The 27,878-nt window shown below is 51.4% G+C and overlaps 12 protein-coding genes across 12 annotated transcripts; 7 read left to right on the forward strand and 5 right to left on the reverse strand.

The window, feature by feature from the left end:
- Nucleotides 1–554: 554 nt before the first annotated feature.
- Nucleotides 555–1,854, forward strand: TRIREDRAFT_106491 (uncharacterized protein; the record flags this gene model as incomplete). Its single annotated transcript, XM_006964477.1, has 5 exons — nucleotides 555–707; nucleotides 1,005–1,052; nucleotides 1,085–1,514; nucleotides 1,687–1,753; nucleotides 1,815–1,854. 5 exons carry the CDS (start codon nucleotides 555–557, stop codon nucleotides 1,852–1,854), a joined length of 738 nt encoding a protein of 245 aa, XP_006964539.1.
- A 381-nt stretch (nucleotides 1,855–2,235) lies between these two features.
- Nucleotides 2,236–2,787, forward strand: TRIREDRAFT_106492 (uncharacterized protein; the record flags this gene model as incomplete). The annotated part of the gene is made up of 2 exons (XM_006964478.1): nucleotides 2,236–2,274; nucleotides 2,416–2,787. 2 exons carry the CDS (start codon nucleotides 2,236–2,238, stop codon nucleotides 2,785–2,787), a joined length of 411 nt encoding a protein of 136 aa, XP_006964540.1.
- Nucleotides 2,788–3,259: 472 nt separating this feature from the next.
- Nucleotides 3,260–4,796, reverse strand: TRIREDRAFT_106493 (uncharacterized protein; the record flags this gene model as incomplete). Its single annotated transcript, XM_006964660.1, has 8 exons — nucleotides 3,260–3,505; nucleotides 3,673–3,808; nucleotides 3,873–3,960; nucleotides 4,019–4,099; nucleotides 4,283–4,303; nucleotides 4,364–4,440; nucleotides 4,501–4,695; nucleotides 4,768–4,796. 8 exons carry the CDS (start codon nucleotides 4,794–4,796, stop codon nucleotides 3,260–3,262), a joined length of 873 nt encoding a protein of 290 aa, XP_006964722.1.
- A 758-nt stretch (nucleotides 4,797–5,554) lies between these two features.
- Nucleotides 5,555–6,268, forward strand: TRIREDRAFT_106494 (uncharacterized protein; the record flags this gene model as incomplete). Its single annotated transcript, XM_006964479.1, has 1 exon — nucleotides 5,555–6,268. One exon carries the CDS (start codon nucleotides 5,555–5,557, stop codon nucleotides 6,266–6,268), a length of 714 nt encoding a protein of 237 aa, XP_006964541.1.
- A 1,548-nt stretch (nucleotides 6,269–7,816) lies between these two features.
- Nucleotides 7,817–9,043, forward strand: TRIREDRAFT_121418 (uncharacterized protein; the record flags this gene model as incomplete). Its single annotated transcript, XM_006964480.1, has 3 exons — nucleotides 7,817–8,754; nucleotides 8,808–8,839; nucleotides 8,891–9,043. The coding sequence occupies 3 exons, from the start codon at nucleotides 7,817–7,819 to the stop codon at nucleotides 8,965–8,967; spliced, it is 1,047 nt and encodes a 348-aa protein (XP_006964542.1). The 3' UTR covers nucleotides 8,968–9,043.
- TRIREDRAFT_73250 (Na+/proline symporter) lies at nucleotides 9,010–11,340 on the reverse strand (the record flags this gene model as incomplete). The annotated part of the gene is made up of 6 exons (XM_006964661.1): nucleotides 9,010–9,030; nucleotides 9,108–9,282; nucleotides 9,352–10,352; nucleotides 10,415–10,685; nucleotides 10,743–10,943; nucleotides 11,015–11,340. The coding sequence occupies 6 exons, from the start codon at nucleotides 11,338–11,340 to the stop codon at nucleotides 9,010–9,012; spliced, it is 1,995 nt and encodes a 664-aa protein (XP_006964723.1).
- Nucleotides 11,341–12,026: 686 nt separating this feature from the next.
- Nucleotides 12,027–13,585, forward strand: TRIREDRAFT_59876 (uncharacterized protein; the record flags this gene model as incomplete). Its single annotated transcript, XM_006964481.1, has 3 exons — nucleotides 12,027–12,239; nucleotides 12,295–12,635; nucleotides 12,706–13,585. The coding sequence occupies 3 exons, from the start codon at nucleotides 12,027–12,029 to the stop codon at nucleotides 13,583–13,585; spliced, it is 1,434 nt and encodes a 477-aa protein (XP_006964543.1).
- A 959-nt stretch (nucleotides 13,586–14,544) lies between these two features.
- On the forward strand, nucleotides 14,545–16,338 carry TRIREDRAFT_22110 (uncharacterized protein; the record flags this gene model as incomplete). The annotated part of the gene is made up of 5 exons (XM_006964336.1): nucleotides 14,545–14,599; nucleotides 14,697–14,784; nucleotides 14,868–15,026; nucleotides 15,088–15,391; nucleotides 15,451–16,338. The coding sequence occupies 5 exons, from the start codon at nucleotides 14,545–14,547 to the stop codon at nucleotides 16,336–16,338; spliced, it is 1,494 nt and encodes a 497-aa protein (XP_006964398.1).
- Nucleotides 16,339–16,475: 137 nt separating this feature from the next.
- TRIREDRAFT_106499 (uncharacterized protein) lies at nucleotides 16,476–17,756 on the reverse strand (the record flags this gene model as incomplete). Its single annotated transcript, XM_006964662.1, has 1 exon — nucleotides 16,476–17,756. The coding sequence occupies one exon, from the start codon at nucleotides 17,754–17,756 to the stop codon at nucleotides 16,476–16,478; it is 1,281 nt and encodes a 426-aa protein (XP_006964724.1).
- Nucleotides 17,757–19,639: 1,883 nt separating this feature from the next.
- TRIREDRAFT_60456 (uncharacterized protein) lies at nucleotides 19,640–20,659 on the forward strand (the record flags this gene model as incomplete). Its single annotated transcript, XM_006964482.1, has 2 exons — nucleotides 19,640–19,823; nucleotides 19,911–20,659. The coding sequence occupies 2 exons, from the start codon at nucleotides 19,640–19,642 to the stop codon at nucleotides 20,657–20,659; spliced, it is 933 nt and encodes a 310-aa protein (XP_006964544.1).
- A 3,526-nt stretch (nucleotides 20,660–24,185) lies between these two features.
- On the reverse strand, nucleotides 24,186–25,171 carry TRIREDRAFT_30068 (uncharacterized protein; the record flags this gene model as incomplete). Its single annotated transcript, XM_006964349.1, has 2 exons — nucleotides 24,186–24,763; nucleotides 24,814–25,171. Coding segments are annotated over 2 exons (936 nt in total), but the record flags the coding sequence as incomplete, so codon positions are not given.
- Nucleotides 25,172–25,656: 485 nt separating this feature from the next.
- TRIREDRAFT_121420 (uncharacterized protein) lies at nucleotides 25,657–27,725 on the reverse strand. Its single transcript, XM_006964663.1, has 2 exons — nucleotides 27,303–27,725; nucleotides 25,657–27,238 (listed from the first exon to the last, which is right to left on the reverse strand). The coding sequence occupies exons 1-2, from the start codon at nucleotides 27,671–27,673 to the stop codon at nucleotides 25,708–25,710; spliced, it is 1,902 nt and encodes a 633-aa protein (XP_006964725.1). The 5' UTR covers nucleotides 27,674–27,725; the 3' UTR covers nucleotides 25,657–25,707.
- Between the last annotated feature and the right edge of the window lie 153 nt (nucleotides 27,726–27,878).

Below are 27,878 nucleotides of genomic sequence, written 5' to 3' on the forward strand. Positions count from 1 at the left end.
GACATTCCGTGCTAGCCCACGACCACGATGTCTCAGATATTTCCTCTGCGATCCAATGGAGTCACATCTGTCGAGGTAGCGCATCGAGCACGTGGGTCGCTTAGCTTAGCGCACCAGATACCGCGCTAGCGCAACCACACCCCTGTAAGCCCCCCTGGAGGCACCTTCCGCAGATATAAATACAGCGCGCGCTCCCTCCCCAAACCTCACCACCTCCGGGCCTTCCCTTGCACCGCGAACAAGTCTGGGCCAAGGGTATATAAGGTCAATTAACTCTCTCTTCTACCGCGGGGTGGTCAAGGGGGATATCACGGTTCTCGAGAAGAGGGCCCCTTCAAGGACGGAACGCGTTCGGCCCCCGGGCTACCTCGCTTTTCTTTTTTCTTTTTTGCCTTTTTGATATTGCGCGGAATAATTTGCTTAATGCCCCTCGAGTCATTTCCGTGTATTTTTGGAGAATATAATTGCGTGGATGAGCCTGCAGAGGCGTGGTTGTTCATTTCGAGTTCCGATTCGGTGAGGCCGCGCCAAATGCAGGTTCGCATCAACCCGCGATGCACGCACGCGGTCAGATGTCATGCGGTGTTTACGTGCAGCGTCGAAATTGGGGTTTCGAGATTCGTGATGTGAGAGCTACTTGTTCACGCAAAAGAGAGCCGCGAGCTTGGGAAGAAGCCAGCGTCAGATTTATGGACGGGAAGTCCCTCGTAAGAATACATCCTACCTGTGGTGATTCCGCCCATTTGGCCCAAATGCATCAGACAAACGAGCCTCAATGCGCGCATGTCTGTGAAGGTACCAAATAGATAACTTATTATCAGCGACACTGACAGATCCTAAACTCGTCGCCAACAGTTAAGCTTACACCGATACACACGATCCCCCTTCTCAGCTATACTACCTAAGTCAAATCTTGATTTTTGCACAGCGTTTCGGCTACTAGCAGACATGGCTTGTTACGGCTTCGTTGCTGATTAAGATATTAGGTACTACATTCATAACAGTTCTCAGCCCGATTTGAAGGCAACGACTTCCGTGACAAATACTTCGGGGTAACATAGACCTGGCGTTTAGGCGCCTGCAGAGATACACACTCTCCCTGATTTTGGCCTCGACCCATCTTCAGCTGCTAGAATCTCCATGGCTGCCAACCTCGCCCAAAAGAAATGATATCCTCTTTCACGATGCCACTGAAGAGGGGGCTCCCATAAGACTGGACGACCCCCATATCAGTCAACGTATGACGGGCTTCATTACAGATAACGACCCCACATCTACGGGCAAGCATTCCCGTCATGTCGCCCTCGAGCATTTGGGCATCATGCTGTTGGAGCTTTGCTTTGGTCAGACCATAGATGACCAGCCATGGAGAAAGGCACTGCCGGCCGGTGGGAACGACACGGAGAAGACATGCTACGATATATTAGCAGCTCGCGAATGGTTGGGTCATGTGAACGATGAAGCAGGCCCTGCTTATGCCGACGCCGTCTCATGGTGCCTCCTCGGCAATCGATGTACGCCGGAGGAAAAGTGGAGGCAGGAAATGCTGCGCAAAGTAATACATCCTCTGAAGCAGACTCGTGAATTTCTGGCGAACGGGGGGATAGTGGCATAACTGGTTGGGTGGTTTTGTAAGGGCACTGGGCAGTGGGCTAAGTCATGAGCCATGACTGACCGTTAATACAGCTGTCAAGCTCGATCTAAGTCTCACGGGCAAATACATACGAGAGGATTTAGGTTTCAATGAGATGTGGTGGGATCTACAGACCAAGAGCACTCAATCCATTATTCTCCGAATGTTAAATCAAGTGTAGTACGTGTAACTACGACGGCGATGCAGATAGTCTTTATTGAATGGTCTGGTTACTTAAGTCAGCAATGATGGGCGAAGGAAGCCCAACTCTAGGCATGAAAGCCGGCTTCTCTTGGGAGGCAGCTTTCGAATGCTGTTTGACTATTAGAATTCCCATTCAATGTCTACAGAAAAAGCTCACTGTAACAATACTAGATGTATTTAGGCAAGTGATGGTTGAAATACGTGTTGACAATCACTTAATTTGTCTGCTGATGCTTGGCATACATGCGTGGACGGCTGTTATTGCTCCGCCCTCCGCACAATTGCCACTGCCTTTTCCATTCAACTAACTGGCCCATTATCGGCTCGTGGTTTTCTTACAAGGTCGAGCCACGATCGGAGTAATTATCACGCCTTTTCAAGTATAAGTTTAGGGCATAATGAAGAAGGGCTTGGAGGGGGGGGGGGGGGGGGGGGGTGTGTGTGTTGCCAGTGTAATTGACTATTTAAGCCTCCTCACCATTGTGAATGCGAGACTTTACTCATACTATCTCTTTGTCTTTCATCATACCTTTCTATGCCCTAGAAATTGCTTGAACTCATTATCTCCAACCAAACAGGTCACAAACACAGCGAAAATGCGGTCTGCTTCTTGGGCGCTCACTCTCCTCTTCCCCGTATGGGCAACGGCGGAGAAATGGACTCTCTGGAACTCCCTGACATGCGAGCAGCAGCTCGAGGAATATGACGGTCTCTCATTTTCGCGATTTGCCGTCTACAACGACCACATCGACTGCTTCGACTTCGCGGACAACGTCGTGGCCAACGCAGTCGCCCAGACAAAGGACAGCTTCTGCCAGGTGTACACCAGCACCGGCTGCAATGGCGACGAGGTCCAGCTTTCTTGCACTGCCGACAACCTCTTTGATCCTCAATACTGCTGCACCGACACCACTGAGGGCATCAGGTCAGCCAGATGCTGGGCCCTGTAGATATGGAATGGGGGGAATTATGTGCAAGCTTGGGGGCGACAAGGGGAGGTGGTTCACTTGAGTGCGGGCGTCCTAGACTCCATGATCCTGGATGGTTCATCTACCCCAAGATAGAGCAGACGGGAAAACTGGTAAATACTGTTGAAGGCTTGTTTCAAGTTTCCCCTGGATAGACTACATTCGACGGGTATATACGTACTTGGACACAATTCGCGGTAAAGGCGGAAGCGGTAGCAACGATAAGATGTGACGTCCCAGACCTGTATATATGAAGCTACCCTAAATCCACATTGAGCTCTCTAATCATTTTCTGTCTATCTTGATAATGAGCAAGAATTGTGTACATAACGTATAAAGGTTAGTCTATTGCATTGTGTATGCCACAAAGCCCAAGCTCCTCTAGATCTCTGCACATAACGGATGACCCTCACAAGACCAGATGACTGAGTTCAACAGCATGCCAAGACCACCTTCACACTTCGTCCCACGGCGCGCTATTGGCAAGCGGCTGGTCATTCTCTTCATCGAAAATGTCAAAGCCCAAGTGACGACTCGGATCAAGAAAGCGGACCGGGCCACGCTCAGAAGCCAGCTGGTCTACAGTACGGAAGTCTTGGTCCGAAATTCTCGTCAGGTCGAGGTTTTGCTTCATGTGGGTAAGCTGCACAGACTTCGGCACCGCTGGGATACCCTTTTGCACTGTCCAGGATAAGCAGACCTAGGCATTTTGCCAATCCATTAGTCTCATGCCGAACGTATGGTGTAATAGACGATGCCACCGTACCTGTGCTGGCGAAATCCCGCACCTGGTTGCAATCTCGTTGATCTGCGATCGCGGTTAGACGTTTCTCTCACAAGGTTTCTGCATTTGTGTGCGAAACCAACCTTGTCATCGGCCGTTGGGAATGGCTTGTCAGAGCCCAGAACTACTCCAACCGGACGTCCGCCAAGCGGCTGATGAGCCATGAGAATAATTCCATGCTTAGACGAGAACTCAAACAGCTCTTGCTGCGGAAAGTACCTGTATAGAAGTTCAGGTCAACAACAAAGGAAACATGAATAGCCAGATAGTGAACGCGACTTACGGATGAATCTCGACCTGGTTCACCACGGGGATGATTCTAGCCGTACTCAGAATCCTCTTCGTCTTGAGGATATTGAAATTGGAGAGACCTGTTTTGAAGAAATTAGAATGGCTTTCTGCTATAAAGGTACTGATTAGAGGGCGAACCAATTGAACCCGCGAGCCCCAGATCGACGAGCTTCTCCATGGCCTGCCAGGTTTCTGGGTACCTTCTGGACAGATCATAGTCTATGACTGGCTAAGTCATGTAAGCCTATTGCACTCAATTATTAGTATCGGGTTATTACTTGCCTTTCAGTTGCCGCTGTGATGTCTAATCGTTTCGTTCTGTTCGCCGGCCTTGTAAGCATGAGGGACTTTGCAATGTTAGTAACACTCTTCCTATGACAGGTCCTGGATTGAGAGACGCACAATGCATCAAATACAGATCAACTATCACATCACATGTCAGTCAGAGGCATCTATCTGTTGGAAGAAACTGTCGAGAACTACCATAGTCCAACTGCAAATCTTTCAGTGTCACCTCGAGAGCCCTTTGGACGTCGGAAGGCTTGTGCCATGTTTGTGCGCTGTCGATGGTAATCAGCAAAACGTGGGACTATGAGAAGTGCTGGAGGGTTGTGACAAACAGCTTGGAAGTCACGAAAATCTCATTTCGAGGGATGCCGATCTCCTTGATAGCCTCTCCGATTTCCCTTTCGTTTCCATACGCGCTAGCACCATCGATGTGTCTGTAGCCGAGTTGTAGCGCTGTCTTCACAGCCTCCTTCACCTTCGAGTTGCCCTCATCGCCTTGAAATGTGCCGAGGCCAATGGCAGGGAGACTATGGCCATTGTTGACCGCTCTACTCTACGTAAGAAAATTCTCTGCAATGTCAGATGTTTGGAAAGCTCACTTATTTGCCGCAGGAGATTCGACCTGCATGCTGCGGCACTGTACCCGGACCAAGAGTGGTATCTTCGCTGGTAAGCTCACGGCGCTCATGAACACTTGTAACAGCTCATTGTTTTCTGATTGTATGACAGGGCAATAGACGGAATTAAAAGACTAGTCGAGGCATATTCTTAAGGGTATGCAGCTGGCGGGCAATCTTTCTCACTTTGATAGCCGGGGCCTCGTGTGGCCGAAGTCCTCGCGATTCAAGCGAAAGCTTGTATATCTGCTGGCATAGAGCCACCGCTTGGGACAGTTGGCAGTGTGGGAAGTCTTTTACATGTAACTTCTTTATTTGAACAGAGAATGCATAGTATCCAGTCAAGAATTGATGGCTTGAAGGGCTATCATTACGATGTGAGGTTGAGCTCTCGACCACCAGTAGGTCTACACTTGAACTCGTTCGAACCGCCCACTTTCTTTCATGTGACCAATCATGGCAAATTGGTGAAAGAAATGTATTCAAAGATTGATCACGAGGGTACTACTAGGGGCAACTCTCGTGGCGCAGCCAAAAAGACAAAGCGCTTTGTTTGCAGAACCCTCAAGTTGTACTTATAGAGCAGCCTTCTCTAAGTCAATGACAGCCAAGAAGAGTGTCAGTTACTTCTTGCTCATTGCGGGCAAGAAGTCATTTTACCGAATCGCCGCACAATTATCTAAAGATTGAGATTTCCCACCATCAGCTTCATCGCTCTGAGCCCTGTCCTTTCATAGAAGACTTCGGAGACGCCTGAATCTAGAAGACCATGGATGCTACCAGGGAAGATCCGACAGAAGTACGCGAGAGATATACCAGAAAGTTTCAGTCAATCCAGGTGAACAAGAGAGGCATTAAAGTTGCCCAGTCGATATGGACCTGGATCATCTTGGCCCGCCGTCCACTTACACTCGAAGAGCTGCGCAGCGCTGTCGAGCTTGATCTCAAATCAAAGCTCCTGGACCTGAAGAAAACACTTTCCGAGATATGCGGAGACCTTGTCACCATTCACCCTAAAGACAGAGTCAATGTTAAAAACGAGATAGTTCGCGAAATACTTCTTGATCGAAAGGTCAACTCTGAATTCCCAGTTGATGAGGCACATGGCCACACTCGGATTGCAGTCACTCTACTCAACCTACTCTCTGACAGCACTCTTCGCCGACTTCCAATGAATGCTTCAGTAGATCCAGCATTCATGGCATCTTGCGACTCATCGCTGGTGGATTACGCGGCAACATTCTTCGCGGAACACGTCTCTTATTGCCCAGCAGCAGAGGACAGCGTCATGAAAGGACTGTGCGCATTTCTGGGATTCAACGTCTACTTCTGGCGCGAATATGTTGCGAACAATGGCAATGAAGGTGTCATCACGCAGACCGCACACCGTCTGCGCCACTACGCTGCTCGTCGAGCGGAAGTCATTCCAACAGATGATTCCATCTGTATCGTCAAAGAATGGGCGAACAAGCAAGTCGCATAAATATCTCACCGCACCTGCTCGTAACACCAGCTTCTTTGCAGCAGCTGCCTTCCTGTGTGGTCCTCTTGATCGCTACAGTCCTGGTCATGATAAAGACAGCAACACTCACCTGCTACCCCTTTACCACGTTGATGGGCCAAACGACCTAATCCACGCCACCACCTCCAGCTCTAACAGACCAAGTTCCTGATATTCGCTCCCAAGAGTCTCGTCTCTGGGATCATGCAGCGTCTGTGATGCCTTGCATTGGAGGACGACTGCCAACGTCTCATAGAGTTCCGACGAGCAGTGAAGCACATAGCGAGGCTCACGAGCCATGCGGGGACGCGGGGAAGTGGGCAGAATAGGTGTTCCCGCCCCTCACTCCGGAGAGGAGAAGAACGCCGTTCATTCGGGTCGATGATGCTGCTCACGTGTTAGTCAGTTGGTCGGCATGGAAGTTGGTTATCACTACGATTGGCTTTGCTGTGGGTGTAAAGAATGTTGGACGCGTCTGAAACGAGCCATGCGAAGGCATTGGGCATGACCGAGAACAGTGCCTGAGGGACTGTAGGAAAGCTGTGAGCTGATTGAGCCGTGGTGTTACTGCCCTTCAAGAAGCTTTGCTTAACCCTATGAGCAAACGAGTTGCGGTCATAGTTACCATGACAATGGCCGTTGAGCATGGATTGGCTCTTGGTGACTCTTGTATTATGTACACCGCCATCAATCGAGATTCTTCTACATGGAATGAGCGGGACAGCCTTCCTCCAACTTCTTGTACTGTCAACTCGTCACGAGTGTGCTCACCGCCGAGGGTCCTCCAACACTTAGAGCAAAAATACATTAGCATGGAATGCCATATTGCCTAGGTGTACATCCCTACTCAACCTGACCTGTCAGCCGGTTTATTCCCTGTTGTAGATCCGGTCTTCCGTTTCTCCTCCTTTTATCCCACAGGCTAAAATGGGTCGTCCATGGCTCAAGCCTCCATCCCCCAGATCTCAGCAAATGCCGATCGAGACACTTGACTCCGCACACATACAAGATTCACTAGCTACTGGCTGCGAAATTGTTTTAAGTATGAGGGACTTCATTGCTCTTCCCGTCGGGTTTGATACCCAAATTGAGCGTCCAAAAGAGACAGTCTGTGCAAGTACCTTACACTTAAGAAATGGGAGCCAACATGACGCTTCTACAAGCATCTTCAGCAGACACATCTGCCGGGTGTTGAAGTGATATCCCTGCTGAAGAAAAGGTGTTGGGAGTATTCAAATGCGGAGTCAAACGAAAAGACCTTCCATTGGCCGAAACCGATGAATTCCCAGGAGAGCCATGCAGTTGTGTAGTAATTCATGCACCAGGTGTTGATCGTGAACGTCAATGGCAATATTAGGCTATATGCACTCCCAGGGAGTTCACAGAGCATGGCATCCTACATGTCATCATTAACAGCTGTGTAAAGCATCATAAGCTGCTATAAAAGTCAACCATCTTTTTCTCCATTTCCTGTGAGACTCATATCATGGCCAGACCATCCAGATATCACAGCGAACGCAGAGAATCACAATGCGGTCCATTCTGGTGATTCCAAGCTTCGTAGCAGTACTCAACGCCTTCTCCCTGTTTCCCAAACCCCATGATGACTTCAAGTATCTCATCACCTTTGGAGACAGCTACACCGACAACGGCCGCCTAGGCTACTATGGCTCTCATCAAGCCCACGGACCGCCTCCGGGCGTGATGCCCCCCGAGGCCAACGTCACGGCCAGCGGAGGCCTGCAATGGCCTCAATACGTCGAAGCCAGCACTGGCGCAACCCTCTACGACTACGCCATCGCCGGAGCGACGTGCGACAACAACAACGTGGAACGATGGGCAGCATTCATGAATGCCAACTATCCATCCATCATCACTGATGAGATCCCCTCGTTCAAGGCAGATCGCAAGACGAAGCTGTACAGGGGCGTTACCTCGGCAAACACGGTGTATGCCCTGTGGATAGGGACAAACGACCTGAGCTATACAGGCATCCTCAGCGACTCGCAAGTGAAGGGAACAAACATCACCACATACATCGACTGTCTTTGGAACGTCTTTGACGCGATCCACGCTGCTGGCGGTCGCCGCTTCGTCATCCTCAACAATAATGCTCTGCAGCTTACGGGGCTGTACCGTCCGTTGTCAGACGGAGGAGCGGGCGACAATCAGTTCTGGCAGAACAAGACGCTCTACAACCAGACCGAATACGCCCAGAAGATGCTCGAGTACACGACTTCGTCAAATACAATGATCGACTACGGTGTGCCGTTCCATTTGCTCGTCAAGAATCGCTGGCCGGGATCCAAGGTTGCGGTGTATGACATACACAGCCTCATCATGGACATTTACAACCAGCCCAGCCGCTATTTGGAGCCTCCGCATAATGTCGTGGGCTATTATAAGCATTGTGACGTGAATGGAACAAACTGTTTGTATGGGCCGGGACGCCTCGATTCCTATCTTTGGTAGGTCTTTTCGCTCGGTGTTGTCAAGCGACTGGGAACTGACTCGGCGATAGGTATGATGAGTTGCATCCTTCAAACATAACAGGCAAGTCTCCATATTGTGATACAATATGCAGTTCTAACCTTGGTATAATAGCCTCATATATAGCGCGCGAGTTTCTAAACGTCGTCTCTGGCCGTTCCAAGTATGGCACTTATTGGGAGCACTGGTAGATGAACAACGACAACACATGTAACGAGACAATGACTTTTATTCTAGCTAAAAGCTGAGACATTCTAAATGAATTCTTCTATTTACTCTCTAGAATCCCACTGCTCGCCGTTTCTGTTCCGCTTTCATTATCTTCACTCACTCTTCTGATTCCCCTCAATCCACGGTACACCAGCAGTATTTGCTTTCGACCGTCAATGATCGGATAGAACCCAGCAATCAGCATTGTGCACCAGACCCAAATGATGGCGACAACAATCCAAGCGACAAAGAAGCCTTTGGAGAAGACGTAGTGAGAAGCATACATGGGAAGCGGCCTGCCAGCAAAGCGTGCGTGTTAGCACTATTACAATAGAACATTCAAGTTCTCAAAGATCTCGACTCACCAGAATACCCAATGGCCCAAGAACGTTGCTGCTGCCCAGAAAGCAGCAATCTTCCCCCATTTCCGAAACTTGGCGGCGTCCTCCAAGTAGCCCGACTCAGTTACTGCAGGGGACTTGGAGTCACCAGCAGCTTGAGGATCAGAGGAGCCGCTTGTCCTGCCAAATGCCAGCCGCTCCTTTCGGAAGTCTGCCCAGTCGTAATTGGCCGGCCTAACGAGCGAGATGACGATGGAATAAAGCCCAGGGCTTAGCGCTGATGCCACCGTTCCGTAGACGCAGGGCACGGTTTGTCCGGTTGAAGCCACGGTGACTTCGCCATACAAAGTGTGTGCCGTGCCGAGCCAGACCGAGATGCCCGTGGCCATGCCCAAGAGTGGAGAGATGACGGCGGCAGCTCGAGACTGTCGCTTCCAGAGAATGGTGAAGACGGTAGGGAAGATTCCGGGACATGTCAGGACGCCGAGCATGTACAGCGTCCACCCGAGGTTCACGTTTCCGTAGAAGAGAGCTGTTGAGAATGCCGCGGAAAACAGCCCGAAGAAGACGACGCCTATGTGGCTCCATCGAATGGCGTCTCTGTCTGTTGCCGCCTTGTTAAAGTATTGTCGATAGATGTCAAAGCTGATGATGGAAGAAACCGATATGACCTGAGCACTAATAGTCGATGTAACAGCCATGAAGGTGATCAACAGGACTGCAACAGCTCCTCCCTTGCCCGCAATGGCAAAGGCAGCATAGGGCATGACAAGGCCGTTGGAGACTTCGTCTGAAGTCATCCTTCGGGGGAACGTGGGGAAGCGTGGTGTGTTTTCTAGGCCGAGAGCTGAGAAGCTCATCAGAGTGCCGAGACACCAGGGGATTGCAAAGTAAGCAATGCCGCCGATGATGTATCCGGGGACGACTGCTTGAGGAGCAGCACTAAAGGCTTTTGCGAAGAAGCCAGTGTCCATGATTACGAGACCAAAGTTGGCCAGGATGTGGATTATGCCAAAGAGGATGGCCTAAATCAATGCTTGTTATTAGTCTAGAGATCAGACAAGACGATGGAATGGAAAGTACTGACATTCTTGCTGGTCATTGTCACGTAGGAGCCATCATGGTTGCCAGGCACGGGATGGGCCTTGCCAGCCTGAACAACGAGCTCATAAAGGCCACCCGGAGAGCCAATCTCCGGAACAGTAAAAGTCTTGATCGTGAAGAAGCAGATGATGACCGTGATGACGAACGTGTGGAAGTAGTCGGTCAAGAAGGTTGCCTTGATGCCGCCAACAAAGGTGTAGAGAATGACACCAACGGGAAGCAAAAATGTTGCCGCGATCTCATGCATCCCGGTGCTGTTTGGGTATAAGTTAACACGGATACTCAGACAACTTAGTTACTGTATGACTTACAGCGCTGATATGGCTGCACTTGCTCCGAGGAGCATATTGGCAATGGCAATAATGTTGTTGATCAAGCACAGCGCAATCCACACAACATGTCCCGCAATGCCATATCGTACCCTCACAATCTCGAGCAAGGTGTGAGCCTCCGGTACCCGCAGCTTGCATGCTATGCCCAGCAGGGCAAAGAAGACAATCATGGGAGAGCACCTGACAAAGAGGTATCGTATCAGTTACCAACCAACAACTGAGTAGTACTTGTTATGGCAGAGAGGACTTACCCAGCAGCAAACCAGAACGGTCCCGCAACCCCAAAGTTGTAGCCCACAAGCGTGCTTCCCAGCATGGCCGTGCTCCAGAGCCAGGATGATACCACGGCTGAAGCCGTCAGCCCCGTCCCGACAGAGCGGTTCGCCGTCATGAACATCTCTGTCGTCCTGTTGTCTTCACCAACCGTCTTCTTCAGCAGGTGTGTCGCAAACATCATGATGAATGCAATCAGGAAGCCAATCCCAATGACGACAACATAGCCTGCCACCTGCGGTAGAGGCGGACTGACGGTAGCACCGCCATTGGCTGCCGCTCTCTCAAGGTGAAGCTGAAGCATGGTGGTGTAAGTCAGGATCTATGGAGTTTGTTAACAAACCACCCAGCCAATCCACGAACCACCAAGTCCATCTCTTCAAGTCTTCATCCATCGATTTATAAAATCACTTGTCTTTAGGCTTTCCATCAACTATCTTCTTCACCTCCCATCCCGATAGTCAGCCCTAAGCTGCCGAACCGGGTCAGTTGTAGTGATGCATCATTTAGCTCCGATGACGCGAGAGCTCAATTGCTGGGATCTTCAACCTTAGTCCAGCACGGCAATTCTGCCGATTTGCGACTCCATATCCTACAGATTTCGAGACTGCGGGATCGGAGATGTCAAATTCATCTCACATGCTTATTCCCAGATGCAACTGAGTGAGCTGATTGTGATGAGCTTCGGTTCGTCGTCTCTTAGTGTGAATAGAGAGACATTCTCATCACCCTGGGAATGTCACTGTTGATATTGCGCAATCCGAGCTGCACTTGACGTCGTCTCATGGATAAAGTGCGCAGATGCTACCTCGTCCAATGATGAGTATATGCCACAGCATATAAAGCAACTGTGACTTTGGTTGCTGCAGCGTTACACGAGCGTTATCATATGCAAGTCACCGCCCCGCGTGCTTGGTTCCCGCCCTCTTCGTCAGCAGCTCTCCAAGCATCTTGCGGAATACCATATCAATCGCAGCTCAGTCACCCAAGATGGCATCTACCGATAGTTCGACAGATGGTGTCCCCAAGAAGAAGCTTATTCTCAATGCCTTCGTCGAGTCCTGCAGCGGTCATCAGTCCCCGGGCCTCTGGAGGCACCCGCAGGACCGTTCGGCCAACTTCAACAACATCCAGCACTGGGTGGAGCTGGCTCAGTTGCTAGAGCGGGCTCACTTCCATGGCATATTCATTGCTGATGTGCTGGTAAGACGACTGATGTAGACCTTGAGAAGCCTGGGCTAACACGTTCGTTCACCAGGGCCCTTATGATGTTTACAAAGGACCTCAGAACCCAGATCCGGCCATCATCTCAGGAGCACAGATACCTGTGAACGAGCCGCTGGTTCTCGTTCCGGCAATGGCCGCAGCCACCAAGAACATTGGCTTCGGTGTCACCATTGCCACTACCTATGAGCAGCCCTACCACCTTGCCCGTCGTCTTAGCACAGTCGACCATCTGTCCGGTGGTAGAGTTGGCTGGAACATTGTGACCGGCTATCTCGACTCCGCTGCGAGGAACCTTGGCCTCACAGAGCAGCCCCCTCATGATGAGCGGTATGCCATTGCGGATGAATACGTCGATGCCATCTACAAGCTTTGGTAAGTACAAGCATCCATTCAGATACTGGACGTCGGATGGCTGCTTCAGAATGACTGATTAAGCCTACAGGCAAGGATCATGGAGAGATGATGCTGTAAAGCTCGACGCCGAAAGGGGCATCTTCACAGACCCCTCCCTAGTCAGGCCCATCAACCACAAAGGCAAATACTACACCGTCCCGGGACCCCATATCTGCCAACCATCTCCCCAGCGCACCCCTGTCATCATGCAAGCCGGGACATCCAAAGCCGGCAAAGCATTCTCGGCCAAGAACGCAGAAGCAATCTTTGTAGCTGGTCACAGTCCCTCCGTCATAGCCAAAAACATTGCCGAGATTCGAGCCGCGGCCCGTGACGAGTACGGCCGAGACCCCAGCACCATCAAGTTCTTGGCCATGCTCTGCCCCATCATTGGAAAGACCCAGGAAGAAGCTGAGGCAAAGTATCAGGATTACATCCAATATGGCTCTGAAGATGGTGCTTTGGCGCTGTTTGGAGGCTGGACAGGTATTGATCTCGCCCAGTACGACGACGACCAAGAGCTTCGCCACGTAGAATCCAACGCCATTCGCTCCGCTGTGGAAGCCTGGTCCAAGGCATCGCCGTCAGTCCCCAAATGGACGAAGCGCGCTGTGGCAAAGCACATCCAAGTCGGTGGCCTTGGAGCCACTGTAATTGGAACGCCGGAGAAGGTGGCTGATGAGATGGAGCGGTGGGTCAGAGAAGCCGACGTTGACGGGTTCAACATTGCGTATGCTCTGATGCCGCAGACGTTCCAGGACGTGATTGAACTGCTTCTTCCGGTGCTGAGGCAACGGGGGCTATTCTGGGATGGATATGCCGTTGATGGAGGAACATACCGGGAGAACCTGTACGGGAAGAAGGGGCTGGCGCGGCCACCAGCGGACCATCCGGCTGCTAAATACCATTGGAAGGCAGACTCCAGTTAGGAGCTGTCACACGTGATATATCAAACAAATAATTCAAGTTGTTACAAATGTGTTATGACTTCAATATTGGTGTTATCAACCATATCAAAGTCCGATGAGATAATATCGTCGCTCGCGTTCCACGACATGCACGAGACAGCCACGTCTGTCCATCACCTTCAACATCCTAGCATATACCGATGCAGTGTTTCTGAAATTCGGATTTCTATCAAGCTTGGTAAGCGGATGTTAGACGAGGGTTCCATTGATGAGCTTGCCCTATACCCTGCTTGGGGCAGGTCATCGGGGCCAAGAACGATAAGATCCTACTCGTTTGTCGCTGGTACTCGAGATGGGCTGTTGTAGAGTCTCAGTGCGTTGCTCCATGTACAAGTTCCCAGAAGCAGGTCGCAACTTGGGGCATGGAAGGCAGTATTTACAGCCTTAATTGCTTCAACATACCTATGTAAGCCCAGTATTCAGACAACATATAGAGGCAAATTGCAACAAGCCACTAGAGTAAGTTGCGATCATATTGTGGCTCGCTATTAGACATCAGCAAAAAGGGTGGAATATAATTTCTTGTACCTCTGAAGCAAAATCCATCAAGTGTCTGATAAGCAGCAATGAACTTTTCGTCTTCCCGATTGGCATGATACGCGTGAAAGCACTGATAAAACAAACGTGGCGACATACATCAACCCGCCAATCTTCTATGCAAATAGCAACTCCGCGATAAGGCGTTTCATGCAGCTACATGTATCTATCAGCCAATACAACAAAAAGCTGACATTACAGTCCATGACCTGCATCGTGCCATCACCCAAGTCGATCACGACATCCAAATCGCACGTGATAATCACACGGCTTCTCAAAGACGTGATAATCCTCCCCCTTCTCTGAATCTTCACAAACCCCTCATTGCAGCTCTCTTCAACAAAGATAAACAGCTCCATACTATCTGGTGTATTTCAGCCAATATGGGCGGAGGAAATAAAATCAAGTCGGTGGCGGTCATTGGCGCGGGAGCTGCAGGTAATAAATCAATCAATCAATCGATCAACAGCGGACATAAGCATGAAGCATGACGGTGTCAGAAGGCTGAATTACTAATGCGGGCACACGTATGTAGGAGCGGTAACGGCGGCGGCGCTGAAAGCCGAGGAAGTGTTTGACTATATCCGAGTCTTCGAGAGACGAGAGTCTGCAGGGGGAACATGGTAAGACGGGCTTGAAGTCATTCATATCGTCATATGAAGCACATGGGAAGTCTGGAAGCTCATCATCCGTAACCCAATCTCAGGATATACGATGCAGCGGTTCAGCCCAATATCCTCGTCAGACCTGGGGCCTTGCCGGCCGAGACCGATCCTCCTCTCGAGATCCCCCAGCATCTCCCTGCAATTACTCAGCCCAACGAGCAAGAGAGATTCTCCAAAACACCAATCTACAGCTCACTAACGTGAGTTTCACATGCGACGGACTCAGCCATTGTTCTTGTTATATACTGACAAAAACACAAGTACAAATGTGCCGGAGATTGCCATGTCATTCTCAGACATTCGCTTCCCATATGGCCCATTTGCACCTCACCACATCCCTCGCCAATACATTGAAAACTACTTTGCACTGCACAAGACGGATTCCTTCCTAGTTCTCAACACGACTGTCGAAGATGTTTCCAAGCTCAACCACCCTTCCAATGACGGCTCAACACAGTGGAAGCTGACCCTCCGGAAACACGATGCCCTTCGTAACGTCGACATCTGGTGGGAGGAGACATTTGATGCCCTGATCCTGGCAAATGGCCACTACTCTGTGCCGACTGTAAGTTTGTCACACATTTCGGCCTACAGTCCACAAAGACTGTGCTTACTCGCGCCCAGATACCCCAAGTCAAGGGCCTGGAGGAATACATCCAAAAGTATCCCGGCCGCATAATCCACTCCAAAACATATAGATCGCCCAGCATCTACAAGAACAATCGAGTGCTCATCATCGGCAACTCAGCATCCGGAACAGATCTCAGCCGTGAGCTCGTTTCAACAGCCCAGCTCCCCGTCTACCAATCAAGGAGATCCAAAATCTGGTGGGAGGGAGACTCGCCCCCAGCAGGCATCGAATGGAAGCCCGTGATATCAGAATATCTCCCCAACAACGGCAGGATCCTCTTTGAAGACGGCACATACCTGGACGACATCGACACAGTCATCTACTGCACTGGTTACAAGCCATCCTATCCGTTTTGGAACGCAAAGAAGAACGGCCAGCCTCTCTGGGACGACAGAAAAGGACAGCTGGTGAAAAGCTATTGGCACACATTCTTCCAAGAGTACTCAAACCTCGGAATCGTGGGCTTGCCCCGCGTCTTGACATTCCGAAGCTTCGAGTATCAAGCCATTGCTCTCGCCCGCCTATTTGCAAACCGCAACCCAGTCCCTCTACCTCCGGTATCAGAGCAGCAAGCCTGGGCAGACGCAAGAGAAGAGCTTACACGAAGAGAGCATCGCAAGTTCCACGACATTTCATGGGACGATGGCGAAACGCGCGAATGGCTGCAAGGCTTCCTCAAGCTGTCTGGGCTGGGGACCCTGACTGGCCAAGGAAGGATCCCACCGCCGCTGACAAAGGAGATGATCTGGGCTATTGAGAACCTCAAGAAATACAAACCAGGGGGTGATGATGGCAGGAAGGACGCGGACGGCCAACGAGCAGACAACCATGGCTGGGTTGTTGTTGAGAGTAGAAAGCGGGATGTTCTCGGTTTCATCTGAAAGACACGGGCAATTTTCTTCAAGGCACTAATGTCTGTATTATTCGCTTCAATCTATCTGATATTCAGGGCAAAACCTCTTCGCTAGAAAGCATCCTCTTGAAACCCAACCGTGTCCATTTACCGCTAATTGCTGTTCTAAACGCCTTCATCGATATCAGTGTCCGCGGAATTGCCAGAGTCTTCTAGAACAAGCAAATGTACGCGTCGCGCAATTTCCTTCTTCGCCAACTCATCCTGAACATGGTAGGTTTCGAATCCGTAACGGTAGACCAAGCTCTCGAGTATACTCATGTCCGCAACTGAGAAATACGTGGCCAACGCCCGAATGACAGACTTCCTCATGTAGTTGCTGGGCGCCGGAAATGGTTGCTCTTGATAGTACCGGGCCCAAACACGGGACCAGTTCTCGCGTCTCAGGTCCTTGATGCGGATGAGGGCAATGAGGAAGTGAAAGTAGAGGAACTTTGCGTCAGGCCGGTTCTCGCCCAAGAACGAAAGCTCCCTGCCGTCTATATCCTTGCCGTACTCCCACCCCATGCTGTCCTGGGTCATGGATCGGGGGTCATTCTCGTCGGGGCATATGACGTCCAGTCTCCATCGCGTAATCGTGCCATCGAAGCAACGGCTGGCCGGTACAATGACAAACCTGTACTCCTTCAGCCAGCGGTGGAAGCCCGGCCGCAGCAGCAATGTGTTGGCAGGCGACTGTACCGACGTGATGCCGGACCTAAAGACAAGCTCCGCCAGCTTGTTCGCATCCATGCCAAAGGGGACAATCTCCGTTGGCTTCGGAGGCTTTGGATACCACGTCCCGGTAATGTGACACCAGCCCTGGTCTTTGCCTCTCCCGTAACACCGCGGGTCGGCAGAATAGTACTCGAGCACTTCCAATTCCCAGAAAAATGGTCGCTTTCGACTCTCCTGGCCCTCGTTCTCCGTATACAGCGCCACCATCTTCTTCCTGATGCCTATCGTTTCACCGGATTGCCTATCCAGAGACGGATCCTCAGTTTGAAGCCTTTGCTGCAAGTTGCGCCAGAGATCGCCCCCAGCCAGGGCAAAGCGCCAAATCTGCGAAGCCAGAACCGACTCCATGTTCTTCTGCGACGTCAGTCCGGCAGCCAGTTCCCGTAGGATGAGCTGGCGCTCCAGCAGGATCTCCTCCTGCCGGGTTCTCGCCAGATCGATGCCAAGCATCGCCTGAAGGTACTTGTACTGCAGGCCTTCGTCTTTGTGTTCCTCGGATTCGTAGTTGCTCTCTGCGTACAGCTCTCCCAGATGACACTCGAGTCCTCTCATGATGGTGCGGACTCGGCTTATTCGCTCCAGCAAGACATCCCGGGGAGCCGTTCGGGCAGTCGGGGGATAGGCGGCCGGCTGTCCCTCAGAGGAGTCTCTCGCATCCGTGTCCTCCATCGCTGCCGCCGGTGCCGCGTGCGTGCGTAGAGAGTCCGGATTTGCGTTCGTAGAGACCGTACCGTGTAGCGGTAGCCTGGTCTGATCTTTCTCGGTTTGAGTCCTCGGAAATGGACTAGATGGAGGGAGTTTTTATAGGTGTTCAGGGCAGTGCTGTTTGTGTTTGCTCTTCCCCTCTGAGGCACTGAGCAGAGTTTACGAGCCGGGCTGAGAAGGAAAGAGAAATGCAAGAGATAGAAGGGAACAACCGGCTCCCTCTTTATACCGCAAGGACAAGGCACCAGCCTTATGGACTGCATAGGTAGAGGTGCAATTCAACGTACCTACCTATCCAACTTGGTAGGGTCAACAATGGCGGTTCAGATAACAGTCATACGCAACCCTTCGAGTCAGCAGCGGAGGCGAGATCGCTACGGGCAGAAGCCGCGAAGCATAAATACAAGGCTCAACAAGGTTCAAGCCAGATCGTCTTAGTTGTGTAGGTACCTAGGTAGTCTAAGTCAAGCCTCCAAACAACAAACCATGCCGAGAAGGGAGACCTCGCTTAGCCCATCTGATATGGCTGAGAGCAAACTCGGTTCGAAGGGTTGTCACCTCTGGACTGGGTTTCTGCAACTGGCAACCATACTACGGATTCATTCTCGCTATACAAGAGAGTAATTGAGACCCTTGTAGACACAGAGAGAGGAGTCTTGATTTCTGCAAGTCGTAAAAAGTCAACATAAAAGACTCAGGTAACGCATCGATTGTCCGGCCCAAACTGTTGTGACGGCAGTTAAGTCCTCTGTTGCGGAGGCTGTACACTTTATCATCCAACCGAAGCTGCCGTAGCATTGCCATGTTCCACCGCTTCTATAGTTGACTCTTGCCCGTTCGTTGCTCTTTCTAGAAGAGTGGCTGCACCTCAGATAAGTATGTCAGTGTAGTAGGGAATCCGGTGGCTACCGGTATCAGTGTCACGACGCTCGCCCAGATCTGTCCACCAGCTCACAGATGAGCACCATTACTAGCTGGGATGCTCAGATGCCCCTGGGTCAGACCACCTGCAGGTGAAGCTCTGATTGCCTCATGATGTTTCAAGATCATCGATGTCGCACAAACATACATAAGTGATTGGTGAGGTGCGTTTCACCTCGTTCGAGTCAAATGTCTACATGCTCTTTTATTACACATGGTAGCTCTCATACAACTGGGGTCTGTTATGAACAAGCTGCTACATTTATAGAGAATCCCAGAAGCCGAAGGTGAGTATCGTTCTTGCCGGGTTCATCATCATCGAGTTGCGATGGCTCAATTGCTCTGGTACAAACACATGCATCTCCGCCTAGGTCACGGTACTTTACTGTTACCTGAGTAACCATGGATCTATGCTTCGCTTTCCGTGTGTATTCATACATGCATGATAAATTTGGAAACTTTTCAAAGCTCTGCAGCTTCTCATACCCGAGACAGGACTCACTCTGCTCCCAAAACAAGTCACTAGAAAACCCCGAATGTCGAGTCTGAAGAATATAGAGAGAGAAGATGTCCTCAAAATCTCCAGCTTCTCATAATATTGGCTTCTCTTTTCCGCTCATTTTGCTACAATAATTTGACTGATGCAATCAATGCTGTGAACCGTCCATCCTGTTTGGTTGCAGTTATTTCCGTTGAGACCAGCCATGTGCTTACACCCAGCCCACACGGCCCACCAACCTCCAACCTCAGTCATCTTCAGAAAGACAGACTCACCTTGCATCCCTCGACATCTCCAGCCCCTTTCCACCGCCAACGCGTCTCTTACTCATACTCTCATCATTTCACCTCTGATTTCACCTTCTCATGCCTGATAACGCGTCACCCTTCCATCATCGTCGCGTCTCTCTCACTTCCTTCCACTCACAATGAGACGCTCAGCATCTCTCTCCATCATCATCATCTCAGCACTCGCCGCTCAATGTGCACGCATAGTCCAATCAAATGACGACGGCTGGGCCGAATCATACATCCGCTCATTCAACGACGCGTTAATCGCCGCCGGCCACGACGTCGTCCTTTCCGCTCCAGCAGAAGACCAGTCAGGAACCGGTAATCCCCCCCTTGTCCCTCATCTCCCTCTCTCTCTCACACACACACCGCCATATATATAGGTCATTGACAAGTGATAAACGCCAGGTTCAAGTGATGCACCACCAACTCCGCGAACTGAAGCCTGCCACTACAACTCCTGCATCGGCAACGGCAGCTTAACAGGCCACAACGCCTCTCGCCCCGACCTCAACTGGGTCAATTCCTTCCCCGTCACCTCCATGAAATACGGCATCACCACCTTTGGCCCCCAATTATGGAACGGCTCATCTCCAGAACTCGCCGTCTCCGGAATCAACGTCGGCACAAACGTCTTCGTCCAGCTCCCCTTCTCAGGAACCGTCAACGCCGCGACATTCGCCGCCCGCGCCGGCATCCCCTCCATCGCCTTCTCCGCCGCATCTGTCGGTCGAGTCCCCTTCGACATCGACCCAACGCCTCTTCGTAGCATCCTCTACGGCCAACTCGCCACCCAACTGACCAACAAGATCCTCTCATCCGGAACCCCTTACCTCCCGCCAGACGTCTTCCTCAACGTCAACTTTCCCAAAGTCGAGGGCAGCTGCACCGACCTCTCCAGCTTCAAGTGGGTTCTCAGCCGCATCAACCCCGGCATCATCTCGCCCCCGGACGTCGGCCACTGTGGCGGCAATCGCCTGCCTACCGAGCTGACCGTCATCACGCACGCCGGATGCTTCATCTCCGTCAGCGTTGGCAACGCTCAGGACAAGAGGACTGCGCCCAATAGCAAGCAGGCCGTAGTGCTGAAGAAGTTGCGTGACATGCTCACCTGTCTCCCAACGCAACACATCCAAAGTCAAAAGGTTTTGCAGTAACGTCTCTTCACCCATATTGAACATATCCACCTGATTATCAGAGCAAAATGTATATGCATACGTAATATAATCGGCACATCGAAGTTACGGGAGAAAACGTTCTGAATAGGGCTGGGTCCGTTCGATTTATATTATGTAAAGGGGTTGTGTACCGGTACTCACTTTTCGTGATTGACAATATCCCTTTGTTGAGCAAGGCGTCACTATTTCATGAAGCCATCGTCCTCCGATCTGTAACCGAAAGCATATGCTAGCCTCGCCAGTGTATCCCAAGTCGGTCAGCAACAGCGCCCCGATCGTCCAAAACAACCCAATGCAGCTTCTTCCAGTCGTCTTCTCCCATGCATACATGCTCTGGTTCATCATACACTATTTCGTGATCGCGCAGCCAAGGGGGCACCAATCTTGCATCGCATCTGTGACAGATTGGCACCTTGGTGAGCAGGAAAGTCCTCAGAGACCAGAATGCACCACTGGTAGTAGCCCACGGACGCGGCGCGGTACCGATATTCGGCGAGTCAAGTTTGGCACCGTTCGTCAGTAGCAACCTCACTATAGCCTCGTGTCCCATCCCGGCAGCCCACGAGAGCGCCGTACTGCCAGAATAGTCCTGGCGGTCGACATCGGTACGGCTCCATAGTGACGGCGTCACAATATCGTTCCGAGATAATAGCTTACGGCGAGATTTGGCTGACATTTTGGAAGCTGTACGGCTCCTGAAATGTTGTCGTCTTGCAGCAGTTATGCGCCTCATACTGGCAGCACGGCGTCCTAAACGATCATCCTGGTGGGTATTGGCATGCGTCAATAACTGCTTCACGATGGCCTCGTGTCCGTTCTGAGAAGCCCACGAAAGAGGTGTGCGTCCAGAGTCGTCCAAATAGTCTGGGTTTACTCCGGCCGATAGTAAGGTGCCAACCGTGACGGCAAAGCCTCCCCGGGCAGCGGCTAGTAAGATCTCACCATGCCTGTGTTCCAGATGTTCTTGTGCAGGCCGTGAAGAAGCCTGGCCATTCGTCATGAACGCAACGGCATCATCGAGCCGATGTTCCTTCAATAGGGGATGGACGTGTTGCATTTCAGCTCTTCCCAGGGCATAATCCCAACAGTCATCGATGTGATGTCGCATATGGCAGAGAGCATAACATGCCAGCGGCCTCTGGTCCAGGTACTGCGCTTCGTATTCCACAAACTCTAGGATTCCGCTTGGTGTATCCGAGAAAGTTCTTTCGGACGCGCTGGCTGCACAGATCATAAGGTACCGGATGCATGCTAAAGCCAAGCAGAGACTTGCATGCGCCTTTTCAATGTGGAAGTGGGATCTCGCTGCAACCCCAGTAGCGTCGAGAAAAAACTCGCGGACTGTCTGGTGTATGACTTGAACTGTCCTTTTCCCTGTAAACCATCAATCATCATCTTCGCGAGTGAAAGAGATTGGTTCATACCGTCTTGCTGCTTAATCTCCAGAAAGTTACCCCCACAGGAGATGATCAATCTCTCAGATGTCGGGACACGTCTTTCCAAGGACCTATCAGAGAGGTCCAGTGCCGCATCGGGCTCAGGGTCATTAGGAACGCCCAAACAATGGAGCAGTTCGTCTACCGTAAGAGGTCGTCTCGCAAAAAGCACAAACCGGAGCATTTTCAGGCCATGCGACAGACACGGCTTGTTTGCTCGCATTTTGTCGAGCATTCGGGCGTAGACGTCCTCCAGTTCTGTAGGAATCTGCTTCAGTAGTTCGAAGATTTCCTGTTCAGAGAATCCGTCCTCATGGAACCTTATCAGCTCTTCTCCGACCAGCTTGACCCAGAGGAACACGCCGTGGGCATTACAAAGTATGTAACTGATCATTTGCGCAAGGAGATCTGTCAGCTCAAGGCCTTCAAGCAATGAATTGGCAAACCTGAAGATGTCCGAAGATGTCTCATCTTGTAGTTTGATGAAGTTGAGACATTTGTGTTGGCGAGTTTCTAGCTGTGCCACCGGTCGACTTGCAATAAAGATCTTGACAACACTGTACTTCATTTTGGAGCACATGTCGTCAAATAGGTTCAAAATGTTTCGTCTGTCTCCTTCTTCGGATTCGTCCACCGCATCAATCACAAGGTAGAACTTGTTGGATGTCAGGTAGCTCTGTAATGATCTTAAAACTTTCTTCAACGACTCGTACTCCCAAACTATGTCACGGCCGCCTCGCCTCTGGAGGCGATACTCAACTTGGCATTGGTGGTAGAAAAAGGCCTCGTCCTGATGCACGATGTCGTGGAGGAGGGAGGAAAGCATATTGAAGTGACATCTTTGAAGCTCGCCATCTCGAAAGCTATAAAAGAACTTTGCCACGATAGCTCCCTTGGCGGCCGGCTCCCTCATTTGAAGGTTGCGGTCAAAGTACTTGGTAAGAGTACTTTTGCCACTGCCGGGTTTCCCCTGGATGTAGAGAAGCCGTGAGGTTCCTGAAAGTGACCAACTCTCATACTCGCTGTGTGTCCAGATCCAGTCAAAGGAGCCCTCATGCTCTGTTGAGATCTTTCCATAACGTGTGTTCTCGAAGTGGAGGCTGGCCAAACACTCTGCATCCAAGACCGTCAGTTGGGTTCAGAACAAGATTCAGGTCAGATTGCAAGCGAACCTTTCCGCTCTTTATCGTGCTCAATCTGTAGGATCCGTGGGAAGTATTCCGAAAGTTTGAATGGTGTTTGGCCTGTAAGTAACACCTTGATGTTGTGGTTCTGTCGCTGAAGATGATTCAGAATCACACTGACGTGACGAAGAATTAAATCAGATTGGGCTGTCGTATCCAGTCCGTCAAGGACAATTAGGGAAGGCGGTTGCTCTGCGTCATTCAGAGTCGCTCTGAAAGAGTCCAGGAGGTCATTCGTCGCCATGTTGTTCAGAAGTTCTCGCAAGCCTTTGAAGGATCCCTTTCGGCAAAAATCCCCCACCTGGCTTACAATAACTTTGTCCTGAACTGTTTTCTGTAGCAGCTCATTCATAAACTTGCGGGTGATGAGTGCTCTCTTAGAAATCGGCAACAAATCCGCGATTTGCTTGAAGAACGTGAAAATGAGGGCAGCTGACAGGCCGGCGTCTTTATGTCCAATCGATTGGCTCGTAACATGATCGCTTTTGATGATGTTTGAACATAGGAAGTATAACACAAGGCGATCGGACTTCTTTTCTTCCTCAATGAGGCATGATGAGGCCCGAGATACTTCGAGATTTGGAGAGCCCGAGAGGGAGAGGACTGGGGGGCCATCAGTGGTTCTCCAAGATTGGTAGTCCACGTTTCTGAACACCCAGGCAAATGAAGGGTCGTCTGGCTCAAGCTTAGGTATTTCAGACAACTGTTGATCTTGCTCAAGCGCCGGCAGAAGCTGAAGCAGTTGTCCTAATTCCATTTGATCAACTGCAGACCGCAACATGTTCTGTGCACAGATATGAATCAGCGCTGGGGTCTCCCCTCTTCTCAACTTACACTTACATATGCAGCAGGAGGTTCAAGGGCGGCTGGCACAACCACTTCAGCAGCAGGAATAACCGACAGGATCTCCTTGGCGTAAGCAGCAGCTGTTACCGCCGCATAGGGTTGCCACTTCTTGTTCTTGTGTGAGTCGGCATAATCGCAAATGCCCCGGATCACAAGGCAGGGGAGGTTATCCATAAGACCTGCCGCCTCCATCTCAAAGCAAAGTATGCCCTTTTCTTTCCGGAGCCTGTCTCGGGTCAAGGCGTGCCTCATGACTTGATTTGCTGAGCCAATGAGTCCATAATGGATGACAGGGTCTCTGTCCTGACGAGGCTGTCGAGCCAGAAGAGCTCCCCTATCGCAGCGTTCGCATGTTGATTCGCCTTCAACATGTTCATAGTCGGCTCGGAATAGCTGGTCGTGCTCCGAACCAGGGTGGTCAAAAAGCCCACGCATCCTTCCATTGAACCGTAGCATGGTACTTGTATGTGTCGGGATCTGACTTTCTTCCCTCCGATGGCGTGCTCGCAGTGTTGATACGCTGGTCCTCAATGCCACCGAGGCTTTATTTAGAGAGCCTGTTTGGACAAATCTGCCCTGGCTCATGGTTTTACCAAAGTCATATTGTAAGACACCACCTACAAAGTTAATCACGAACCCAGAGCACCGAAGATTGATCATCCCTTACCAGAGTCAACAGTCGGGCAGCTAACCACCACGTCCCCAAGCCGAATATCCTCTCGCGGATCATCGTTGGGCATTCCCGGAGCTCCCCCTCCTATGCCCACCATCAAAGCAAAGGAGATGCTCGGAAAACTGCGCATCATGTTGGTCGCTGCCGTCGCCGCGGCATTCGTTCCTGTTGATCCCGCCGGGAGGCATGCCATTACAACATCATGCGCTCCCATTCGCCCCAGGGTGTAGGTATTGGGATCACCCAGAACATGAGACAAGGTCGAAAACTCCTCATCAAGCATAGCTACGGATGCAGCCAACTCCACCTCCAATGCGCATATCCAGCCCACGGCAAAAGCATCGTTCGTCAAGTTGCAGCAGCGAGGGTGAGCTTTAGGAGTCGCCTCCGCGGCTTCTTTCCCCGATGGGCCGTCGAGACAGATGCGCTTCGTAGTTGACTGCTCGGCTGCTGTTGCTGGGCGTTTCCTCTCATGCATTGTCAAGGTGGGTGAATCGATTATGAAGCGAGTAAAGACCAGTCGGTGTGAAAAGCAGGCTGTGTTTGATGAGAGACTCATGTGATAGTGCATACAACACAAAGAGGTGAAGCACTGTAGAAAACCCATTCATCGAAAATTAGGCACCCTGGGCAGGATTTCCGTGTCTCATGCGGCTGTGAACCCCTCCTGCAACAAATGCCACAATGATTGGACAACGCTCACTCAGCCGCAGATTTGACGCGGTCCCTTGGCCTTTTGATTGGCAAACCACAAGCACAGCCTGTCGGTAACAAGCTGCACATGGCAGGTTGATTTGCGTGGCTTGGTCACTTGGATTCCCTTGTCGATTGTTTCTTGGTCAAACAGTCCGGCTGGCTTCGCCTTGTTTTCATTCACTATATGCTCTCCTATTTAGGACCAGTCTTACCGGTGGGGATGCTGAACAGGACGACTCTGGGTCCCTTCAATCCAGCCTCGCCCTCGGCCCAGTCGTTCATACCCTTGTCCACTCTGTAGAATCCTCTTCGCTCGAGCTGGATGATGTCGTCCTTCTTCAGCTCGCCGACACCGGCCTCGCAGACGGCATCCTCCATGCTGGCCGTGTTGGGGTTCAGATAATCCTCAAAGTTGTCCTCCTCCTCGAGCTTGTCCTTGGTAATGAGGTAGTCAAACTCCCACAGCTCAGCGGGGACCAGCTTGAAGCCCTCGGCAGACAGCCAGGTGATCTTCTTCTCGGTCTTCTTGAAGTCTCCCTTCAGGTTGAGCTCGAGCTTGAAGCTGGTGATCGGGTCATCCGATGTGGAAATTTCCCGAACAAAGGCATTGCCCCAGCCCATCAAGGTGATCTCCTCATCCGCCTTGAAGCTCTTGGCATCGGCCTGGTCGATGTAAAGGCTAGGCGAGAAGATGACCTTCTTCGTACCAACGCTGGCGTTCTTCGGGTGCTTTGGTCGTTCCTCGGTAGCAACGGCGGCGGGAGCCTCCGGTCCCGTGACGGCAGCCTTGGCCAGGTCCTTGCGCAGGAGAGCTGTGAATCGGGGAGCGATCGGGTCAATGACCTTCTTGTTGTTGGCCCAGAATGTGGTCCAGTCCATGTTGACCACGTTGCGGCTGGGACCCTGCCTGATGATAAAGTCACGCAGGGCTTCAATGGTCATTCCTCGTCGTCGAATGCCGCGGATAGTAGGCATGCGGGGGTCGTCCCAGCCCCAAACCAATCCAGCGTCAACCAGCTTCGCCAGCTTACGCTTGGACAGGAACGTCCTGACAAAGTTGATTCTGGAGAAGTCCCACATATGAACCTGGCGCAGTTGCAGGGTGTCGAGGAACCATTGATATTGAGGGTTTCGGTCGGTGTACTCGGTGGATCTCAAAGCATGGGTGACTCCCTCGTAGCTGTCAACCACGGGGCACGCAAAGTCGTACATGGGGTACATCTTCCACTTGGACCCGGTGCGGTGGTGAACGTTCTCGATGTTGCATCGGTAGATGACGGGATCGCGCATGGCCTTGTTGGGGTTGTCGAAAGAGATCTTGGCACGAATGCAGTGTGCCAGACCTTCCTCGGAGGCCTTCTTCATCTCCTCAAAGATTCGCAGGTTCTCCTCGACGGTTCGGTCACGGCGCTTGGAAGGAATGCCGTCCATTCTCTGGCTGCGCATAGTCTCCTGGTCGGTGTCGTCGGCATATGCCTGGCCCATGGAGATCAACTTCTTGCACATATCGTACAGGTAGTCAAAGTAGTCAGAGGTGTAAGTCAAGCTGTCGGGCTTGATGCCCATAAGGGCGAGATCCTCAACGATGGCGTCCTGGAACTCTTCCTTCTCCTTGGCAGGGTTGGTGTCGTCGAGTCGCAGGCGCATCTGGCCCTTGTAGGCGACATGGCCGAAGTAGTCGCTGAGCAGGGCAGCCTTGGCGTGTCCGATGTGAAGGTAGCCACTAGAGAAGAGTTAGCACGATGTTGTTTATTAACGGCATCAAGCATAATGGGTATATATCATACGAAGGCTCGGGCAGGAATCGAGTAACGACGCCTTTGTCGGTGTCCTGAAGGGCGAGGTTGTAGTTGGCACCGCCCTTGGTGGCCTTGACAGCAGCATCGGCCTTGGGGCTCTCCTGGATCTCGGGATGCGACTGCTCAATGAAGGTGAACCATCGGGTCAGGTTGGGCAGACCATTCTTGCGGATGAAGCCAATGGCGACCTTGTTGGCCCGCAGAGTCTGCCAGATCTTGGTCTCGAGCTCTCCAAGAGCGTAGCCCTCGAGGTACGACCGCAGGGTCAGGTGCTTGTCCAGGTCCCTCAGGAAGGGCTCAATGGTGCGGAAGTCACCGGCCAGCTTGCCGGAGATGGCTTCGAGCTCCTCGTGCTTCATTTTGTCGGCTGAGTGGTGACACAAACTGTGATGAAGACGCAAGAAGCAAGACAAGCTCTATCGTGACTCGAACGACGATTTTCGGCGCTTTGGTGGTGGGGGGGGGGAATGGCGGGGCTTTGCTTCTAAGCAGGACGAGGGGCCAGTCGTGCCATATATTTCGTTATCGATAAGACTGCCCTGCTGAATTTTTAGCCTGATTTCC

The sequence above is a fragment of the Trichoderma reesei genome, assembly GCF_000167675.1.
Source record: "Trichoderma reesei QM6a unplaced genomic scaffold TRIREscaffold_7, whole genome shotgun sequence".
Lineage (NCBI taxonomy): Eukaryota > Fungi > Ascomycota > Sordariomycetes > Hypocreales > Hypocreaceae > Trichoderma > Trichoderma reesei.